Source organism: Triticum aestivum, chromosome 3D (assembly GCF_018294505.1).
Source record: "Triticum aestivum cultivar Chinese Spring chromosome 3D, IWGSC CS RefSeq v2.1, whole genome shotgun sequence".
Lineage (NCBI taxonomy): Eukaryota > Viridiplantae > Streptophyta > Magnoliopsida > Poales > Poaceae > Triticum > Triticum aestivum.
Genome location: NC_057802.1, coordinates 444,520,415 through 444,529,797, shown reverse-complemented (window position 1 = coordinate 444,529,797; position 9,383 = coordinate 444,520,415). Strand labels below are relative to the sequence as shown.

Here is a 9,383-nt window from a genome sequence, read left to right as displayed (position 1 = left end):
TTAAGGAAGAAGATTAGGCATTTTAGTTTTTTTAATTTCATTTGAATCAGCTAGTTTAAGTCCGTGTTATGCAACGTAGTTTGAATCACTTTGTGGTATCTATGTTTAAACTTGTGTTATGCAATGTAGTTTGAATCAAATTGTGCTATTTATGTTTAATTTGTATGAGAAAAGTTTTAGGTAGTTACATTTAAGAGTTCAGTTAGGAATCACGTTTTTTTTAACTCCTCAAATTTAAGTAGTTAACATTTGAGGAGGCATATGAAGGGCTAAATTATAAGGCTTAGAGCATCTTTAGACCATAATTTAGCCCCTCAAACTGCCCATTATGCCTTAACTTCTTATGTTTGCTAAGCTAAAAAATGGTTCCTAGCCAAACACATAAACATAATTATCGCTTACATTTGGCTTATGCATTTCGTTGGCACCTGCAATGCAGCACACCGGCGGCGGTATGTGGTGGCCAGGCGATTGGAATACTACGGTGTACTTAGACAAATAAATACTACCTCTATCCTGGTTTGTTAGTCCTCTTTATATTATCGGTAATGATAACTTCCGAACATTCGGGAGTTAAGCATGGCAACCCGAACAGGTTTAGATGGCAAGTTTAGTTTGCGTGAGATTAAGGAAACATGGCAATTTTCTGACAAAAAACAAAAAAGGACAAAGTTGCCATCCCCTATCAACTAAAGTTGCCATCTCCTATGAACTAAAGTTACCATGTAAAAACGTTCGGGACGAAATGCTCAAAATCCGAACGTTCGGGAGTTATTGGATTCCTATATTATATGTCAAATTTTGATCTTAAATTTAACTATCAAAATGTTAATGCATGTTATAAAAAAATAATATAATTGATAACTATATTCAAATACGAATCCAACAATATAATTTTTGATGACATGCATTCATATTTTATTAATTTATCACTAGTCAACATTTGGCACAAAATACAAAGAGGACTTATAAACCAAAACAGAAGTAGTAGCTAGCAAGGATAGGGTAAATTTGGTTTAATACCTTAAATTCGAATCTTTACGCTCTAAATGCGTGTGTCCCAAATTAGTTGTCCGATCCAAATTATCTACTCCCTCTATCTCAGTTTACAAGTCTTGCATGTGTACCTAGGTCATTAATTTGAACAACTTAATAAGAGGTATGCATTACAAAAAATATATCATTATTTTTTTTAGATATTCTAGTTTCTAATGATATAATTTTTATGTTAAACAAATTATTTTATGTAAGTTTAATTGACGATCTAGATACACGTGCAAGCCTTGTAGACTGAGAGCATGGTTAATAGTATAGCCAGCTGCTGGCTATAAGCCCATCTTGCCAACATGTATAATAGTACATCAAAAGAGTGTACTACTTTTTTATTATGTGGCCCACCTTTCATTCTCGCAAAGTGACTAGGAGCACGTGATAGAGCTGGCTCTTCATGAAGAGTTCGTTTACCTTCTCTCCTCTTCTCTTTCCTTCAACTAAGCAGAAATATACTAATTTATTTCTTATAGCCCGCTGACTCAGCTCTATTATACTTGCTCTCAGCTCATGTGCGTGTCCCAAATTATCTATCTATACCCCTCTCTCCATCTAGTTTTTGAGTATTTAGTGAAGTAGTTGGTAATAGATGGCAGGGCAACCGCTGAGGAATTGAATGTGACGAATCTTAGCATTGATGAATCAAACAGCGGTGATAGTAGATCGATCGGTGCCGGTGCCATGATGGCTTTGCCCACCGTCCACCGACGGCGATTCCAATGCTTCTTCCCCCAACTCCCCTCCCGTATCATCAATGCTCAAATCAGCCAACACTTCACGTGATCCCATTCAGGATCCAGGTAGACCACGGCGTAGCACTACTCCAGTAGTAGGAAAATTAGCGATGATATGTATGTTTTGGTCTATCTCTATTCTTATAAAAAACCGAATTGGTGATGATGGTGTGCCTGCCATTTTGCAATATAGACCGTGCGATCTATATCTGACGGATAGAAAGCAAACTATAGCAATTTTGCAAAAAAATACCCGCACCTCTCTCCACATTTGCAGATAAGGCCTACTCTCGTTCATCCCTATCTCCCACAACCTCATTGTTGAGCAATTAAAAAAAAGTCTCTAAAATAATCTAGCTTGATGGCCGCTGTCGGCGTCGTCCATCCCCATGCCTCCGCTCACTCTGACCATCAATCACCACCATGCCCAACTCCTCCTCACCTTATCTCTCCTCTTTCTCGAGATATCATTAGTTTTTACACATGGAATTACTCCCGCATGGGTCAATCACAACAGATGTTTTGTAAAAAAATACATCTTAATGTTCCGTGCAATGCACGGGCATCTTGCTAGTATTATATATAAGAGGAAGAGACACATAACGAAAGAATTAATTTAGTAGCAGCAATGCAAATCTACGTAATACACAGACTGTCAACCATCTCTAGCAGATTACACACAGGTAAGGGAATTGCGACAAGGAAATGGATCAACCAGAAAAATAATCTCTCGTGTACAGCAATGAGAATGTGAGGCAAGAATGGAGAAGAATGTGATCTCATCGGGCCAAGCGTGTGAGACCGGCACAATGCCACACGTCCGCGAACTCTTGCTGCCCTAGAACATGGCGGCGGCCGTGATCGCCAGCGGCAGCGCGGCGAGGGCGACGAGGCCGCGGCCGTTGAGGCGGCCCGGGGCGTGGGACTTCGACTTGGACGGCGTTGCGGATGGCGGGTTCTCTGCAGGAGGCAGGCAGAGTTAGCAGAGTACATGTGCGATGGTGAACTAGAGAGCATCTTTTAAGTGGAATATAAACAGAACACTGGCTAAGAGCTATCCTCTGAAGTAGAGTCGGCGGAAAGATCCTTATAATTTGCAAATGGTCATGCCAGAGAAAAATTGAGCACTGGTAAAGGATTTAGTACTATAACTTTTGATGGCTGATGTATGCAATACATGTTTCAGGGTGTGAGCTAGCTAGTGTGAATATCTCCGTCGTTCAAAGAACAAAAGACTCTGGATGCCTCATTATAAAACACTTGTGTTTGATTTGTAACTGATGTGTTCAATGTAGCCAGGCCAAGTAAAACTGGTAAGAGTTGCTGAAGTAAAAAAGGACTGAAGAAGAACCAAGGCAAAGCAGAGTAGTAATGGCTTACCAGGCATCAGTGGTCCTGTAGCGGATGGAGAGGGCACTCCTGTTAATGGCGCCGAAGAAGGCCCCACGGGGACTCCAAAAGCTGCATTTTTTTGTCTCTGTTAATAAGTTGACTGCTACTGTACATACAAAATTCAACGTGTTCTTTTCGGCGAGGATAATCCGGTGAAATTCGATTGCTAAATCATGCCATTAGGTTGGGCGAATAATACTCAGACAAGGTTATTAGACCGTAGTACTTCTTTCACTAGGCTACTCCTGCTTGAGTACAGATTGGCATGAGTAAATAATTAACGATTTTCCATATTCTATTATCACCCGCTTGAAGATGAAATCTCTTTTCTGTGTAGACAGATCAGTGAACCTTGTGAGTACTTCTGCCTTTCGTCCATGTACAGTTTAAGCTACTCGATCACTGACTAGCTTACTCCAAGCGAAGCGACGGCAGAAAAGAAGCGAAGGATACATTACCTGCGCAGGCGCTGAGGGGCGGCGCGTTGAGGCGGCAGACGCCGGGCAGCGCCATGGCGCGCTTGTAGTCGACGCTGATTCCGTAGGAGTCGGCGCCGCCGGCGAGCAGCTGGCAGAGGCAGACGGGGTTGGACTGCAGCAGGCCGTCCAGCTCCGGGCAGCAGGCCTTGTCCGGGTGCCGCGTCTTGCTCCCGCTCTCCACGTACGGCAGGCAGTCGGACATGTTGAGCACCGCGGTCATGCACTCCGAGCTGATCCCGGCCGCCGGCGCCGGCGCGCCGGCCGGCCCCTGCGCCGCCGCCATCCCCGCCGCCAGCGCCAGCGCCACCGCCGCGAGCAACAGCCCGGAGCACCGCCGCAGAGTCGCCATCGAAGCGATCGAGTGTTTGTTCGCTTGGGACTTGGGAGGAAGGTGGTGGTGTATGGCTATGGACTGGAGGCAGGGTCGAGTACGTGTGACCGATGTGTGTGCGCGGTTATATATAGCGGGAAATAGGGCCGCCGTTGTGGGTGTTGTGGCGGTGCGCCGAAATGGACCGGTCGGTCGGGCTGCGTGCATGCCCGTTCTGCTGATCCTTTGCTACTACGGGCAGTGCTATTTTTATTGTGGCATTTTGTCATATGAGATTGCCAAGTCTCCGTGTGTGCTATATTCGTCCGATCTTATAAGAAGATCCGTGCAAATTTTTTATTTTAGTTTTTTTTCTTTTATATATTATGTCCCTTGATTTAAACTTGGTTAAGTTTTAGTTGACTGAGACCTAGCCACATCCTTTACCATATTGGTTGATTAGATGGGCTAACTAAGGCAACCACGCACACCCAGCCAGGCTGTTAATTTGAGGTGAATTCAAACGTACAAGGCTCTGCACTTTGGAGATTTGAGGCGGTAGATTAGACGCGTCGTATCGTGCCGTGCTGTGCCGTGCCATGCGTCCGAGACTGAAAACACATTACATAGCGATCTCATACTGTTACGGAATGAACACACAGCACTGATGACCGATGATGACCCGTCGAAGCGCCCAATTCCGTGCCGGGTCTGCCAGTGTGCAGGGAGGTGCGGTCACGGGCGGAGCGAGCCACTGTTACGGTCAAATCCAACAGTTGTACGTACCAAAACCATCGGGCCGGCCGGTCGGGGTGGTGCTCGGGTCCGTCCGGTACGTACGTGGCCCGTCCTGACCCGGCCCGATCTCCGGCGTGGTACCGCCGCCGCTACAGGCTCGCCGTTGCTGGCTGGGACAGGCTGCTGCTCGCCACGAATGAATGCCGAAATGAATGCGGCAGCCGCACCGTAGCTGTAGCACGTGTGGTACCAGCGCGCGCCACCCATCACTGCGGCGGGCGAAGCAGCTTGGAAAATCGAAACGAGAAACCGCCGATGCGGCCCATGATCCATGACCATGCGTGCGTGAATCTACCTTGAATGAATGCGGCTGGCTGCGCCACAGAACAGGCTGGGAGGGGGGAGGACAGGGGGGCCGTGATTCGGGGCCGCCCGGCCATTAGTGTGCTCCAAAAATCAGTTGGGGGGCTCGGAGGAGGTCGGATGGGTCTGCCTCCTCTGGCCGCATTGATGGGGCGTCGCCGTCCATGGGCTGGGGGGGCGGATGGATGGATGGATGAGCATGTGGACGTCGCTGTATAACGATGAAAACGGAGGTTTCAGATTCGGGTCAGGCCGGCCGCAGGGGGCCGCGACGGCACGACGGCGGCGGCGGGTGTTCATATGTAGCATCACGGCATTCAGGAGCTATAGCTACTGGCAGGAGAAGATCGGGTGCTTTCTGTTCACGAAGAGATCTCGCTCAGGAACGTGGTCAGGCTGCACTGAAGATGTCTATGCACTGCCACTGCCTTGGTGACCTTTATTTCACTGTTGGTAAAGGTTAATGGGTGGTGAACTGGTGACCTCCACTACGCTACAGCCGCAAGCAGGTTCCATGGCACAGCTCCGGTGTGCCACTGTCAGGGTATTTTATTCGCCGGGGGACAAGCAGATACGGAGCAGGGAAAATATTCAGTGCTACCGCCCCTTAGATGCTACCGTGATACGGGCTTTTGAGCCATCGGATTCTCGGATCGGATGGTTCGTAGTAACTCTACAACATTTGCAGAAAAGCTTAGTAGGAGTCCAAAAATTACGCATAGATCCAGCAGATCCAACAACTCCTAGATGCCATCCGATCTATGAATCCAACGGGCAAGGAGCCCGTATCACGGTAGCACCTAAGGTTTGGTAGCACCAGATACTCTCCCGAGCGGAGCGTTGCCCAGAGAATCAAACAGGTCCCTTATTTGTGAGAGAATATCGTATGGAAACCAAGTTTTAAAAAAAACTTTGTGAAAACCACATTTAAAAGTTCCGGAAAAATCTGAGAAGAATTCAGGATATTTAAAGGGTGATGTTCTATTACCATGAAAAATTTCAAGTTCAAATGCATTACCGTTTACGAGCTATGAAAAAAACAAATTCAGCGGGATAATGACATGTACTGTTTGGCATTATTTAATGCTGATTTTGTTTTTTTCTAACCTCGTAAATGCTATTGTGTTTGAAATCGGGAATTTCATATGGTACTAGAACATTACACTCTTAAGAGCAACTCCAAGGGAGAGACCTATTTTATCCGTTTGGGTTATCCGGACACAAAACTTGGCCCAATAGGGTGACCCAAACGGACGCGCATGTCCGCCTGCTGTCCTTCCCCGACCCAAACTTGGCCCAAATATAGGAAAAAATGGGTACGAAGCGGACGGAAGCGGACGCGCTCGTCGACCGCTGTCGTCCGCTCGTGTCCGCCCCTGGTCCCACGTAGCAGTGACTACCCACGAGCTGGCGTCTACCTCCACCCACGCCGCGAGGAGGAGCGAGGCCACCGGCGCGGCCCCATGCGCAGGCGGCCGCCGTGCTCACCTGAGAGCACCCGAGCACCTCACCCCGCCCCCCGCGCGCCCGGCAGCTAGCCGCAGCTTGCTTCGCCACGCCTTCCCATGCGCGCCGCCGTGAGCCGCGCCATCTCGCCCGCCCCGCTCGTCCCGCCGTGGCCGCTCGCCCCGCCCGCCCCGCTCGTCGCGCCGCGGCCGCTCGCCCCGCCCACTCGCCTCGCCCGCCCCGCTCGTCCCGCCGCGCCCGCTCGCCCCGCCCGCTCGCCTCGCCCGCCGCGGCCGCTCGCGCTCGCTGCCTTCCCGCTGGGCCGCTCCTTCGCGGCGGCCTCGCGGATCCGCTTCTCCGCGCGCCTGCTCGAGGTCCTCCTCCTCCTGCCGGACGCCTCCTGCGACCCCGAGCACCTCACCATGCTCCCCAACCCGCTGTTGGGGAACGTAGCAGAAATTCAAAATTTTCTACGCATCACCAAGATCAACCTATGGAGTAATCTAGCACCGAGGGGAAGGGGAGTGCATCTACATACCCTTGTAGATCGCTAAGCGGAAGCGTTGCAAGAACGCGGATGAAGGAGTCGTACTCGTAGCGATTCAGATCGCAGTTGATTCCGATCTAAGCGCCGAACCACGGCGCCTCCGCGTTCAACACACGTGCAGCCCGGTGACGTCTCCCATGCCTTGATCCAGCAAGGAGAGAGGGAGAGGTTGGGGAAGACTCCGTCCAGCAGCAGCACAACGGCATGGTGGTGATTTAGGAGCGTGGCACTCCAGCAGGGCTTCGCCAAGCACTGCGAGAGACGAGGAGGGAGAGGGGTAGGGCTGCGCTATGAGGGAGATGTTCTCATGTGTATGGCAGCCCCAAACCCCCACTATATATAGGGGAGGGGGAGGGGGTGCGCCCCCATCTAGGGTTTTCCCCCAAGGGGTGCGGCCAGCCCTAGATGCATCTAGGGGGGCGGCCAGAGGGGGAGAGAGGGGGGCGCACCACTAGGTGGGCCTTAGGCCCATCTAAGCCTAGGGTTTCCCCTTTCCCCCCTTCCCTGCGCCTTGGGCCTCTTGTGGGGGGCGCACCAGCTCACCTGGGGCTGGTCCCCTCCCACACTTGGCCCACGCAGCCCTCTGGGGCCGGTGGCCCCACCTGGTGGACCCCGGGACCCTCCCGGTGGTCCCGGTACGTTACTGATAGCACCCGAAACTTTTCCGGTGACCAAAACAGGACTTCCCATATATAAATCTTTACCTCCGGACCATTCCGGAACTCCTCGTGACGTCCGGGATCTCATCCGGGACTCCGAACAACACTCGGTAACCACGTATATCTATTCCCTATAACCCTAGCGTCATCGAACCTTAAGTGTGTAGACCCTACGGGTTCGGGAACCATACAGACATGACCGAGACGTTCTCCGGCCAATAACCAACAGCGGGATCTGGATACCCATGTTGGCTCCCACATGTTCCACGATGATCTCATCGGATGAACCACGATGTCGGGGATTCAATCAATCCCGTATACAATTCCCTTTGTCTAGCGGTATAGTACTTGCCCGAGATTCGATCGTCGGTATCCCGATACCTTGTTCAATCTCGTTACCGGCAAGTCTCTTTACTCGTTCCGTAACACATCATCCCGTGATCAACTCCTTGGTCACATTGTGCACATTATGATGATGTCCTATCGAGTGGGCCCAGAGATACCTCTCCGTTTACACGGAGTGACAAATCCCAGTCTCGATTCGTGCCAACCCAACAGACACTTTCGGAGATACCTGTAGTGCACCTTTATAGCCACCCAGTTAAGTTGTGACGTTTGGTACACCCAAAGCATTCCTATGGTATCCGGGAGTTGCACAATCTCATGGTCTAAGGAAATGATACTTGACATTAGAAAAGCTCTTAGCAAACGAACTACACGATCTTGTGCTAGGCTTAGGATTGGGTCTTGTCCATCACATCATTCTCCTAATGATGTGATCCCGTTATCAACGACATCCAATGTCCATGGTCAGGAAACTGTAACCATCTATTGATCAACGAGCTAGTCAACTAGAGGCTTACTAGGGACATGGTGTTGTCTATGTATCCACACATGTATCTGAGTTTCCTATCAATACAATTTTAGCATGGATAATAAACGATTATCATGAACAAGGAAATATAATAATAACCAATTTATTATTGCCTCTAGGGCATATTTCTAACAGTCTCCCACTTGCACTAGAGTCAATAATCTAGTTCACATCGCTATGTGATTAATACCCAAGAGTTTACCGGAGTCAATAATCTAGTTCACATCACCATGTGATTGTAATGAATCCAACACCCATGGGGTTTGTTCATATCTAGCTTGTGAGAGAGGTTATTAGTCAACGGGTCTGAACCTTTCAGATCTGTGTGTGCTTTACGAATATCTATGTCATCTTGTAGATGCAGCTACCACGCGCTACTTGGAGCTATTCCAAATAACTGCTCTACTATACGAATCCGGTTTACTACTCAGAGTCATCCGGATTAGTGTCAAAGTTTGCATCGACGTAACCCTTTACGACGAACTCCTTTTCCACCTCCATAATCGAGAAAATTTCCTTAGTCCACTAGATACTAAGGATAAGTTCGACCGCTATCATGTGATCCATTCCCGGATCACTATTGTACCCCTTGACTAACTCCTGGCAAGGCACACTTCATGTGCGGTACACAGCATAGCATACTGTAGAGCCTACGTCTAAAGCATAGGGGACGACCTTCGTCCTTTCTCTCTCTTCTGCTGTGGTCAGGTCTTGAGTCTTACTCAATACTCACACCTTGTAACACAGCCAAGATGTGACGCCCCCGATTTGACCGTACACTAATCATGCAC

At 49.3% G+C, this 9,383-nt stretch overlaps 1 protein-coding gene across 1 annotated transcript; it reads right to left on the bottom strand.

Moving 5' to 3' along the window:
* Positions 1-2,286: 2,286 nt before the first annotated feature.
* LOC123079530 (non-specific lipid transfer protein GPI-anchored 2) lies at positions 2,287-4,099 on the bottom strand. Its single transcript, XM_044502305.1, has 3 exons — positions 3,635-4,099; positions 3,165-3,245; positions 2,287-2,744 (listed from the first exon to the last, which is right to left on the bottom strand). Exons 1-3 carry the CDS (start codon positions 4,002-4,004, stop codon positions 2,623-2,625), a joined length of 573 nt encoding a protein of 190 aa, XP_044358240.1. The 5' UTR covers positions 4,005-4,099; the 3' UTR covers positions 2,287-2,622.
* Positions 4,100-9,383: the final 5,284 nt, after the last annotated feature.

Excerpts from the sequence above, each read along its gene's own strand:
- LOC123079530 (XM_044502305.1), bottom strand. The coding sequence starts at position 4,004 with ATGGCGACTCTGCGGCGGTGCTCCGGGCTGTTGCTCGCGGCGGTGGCG. Across the intron at positions 3,246-3,634 it reads GCCCCTCAGCGCCTGCGCAG|CTTTTGGAGTCCCCGTGGGG; the intron begins GTAATGTATCCT and ends AAAAAAATGCAG. Across the intron at positions 2,745-3,164 it reads TACAGGACCACTGATGCCTG|AGAACCCGCCATCCGCAACG; the intron begins GTAAGCCATTAC and ends TGCCTCCTGCAG.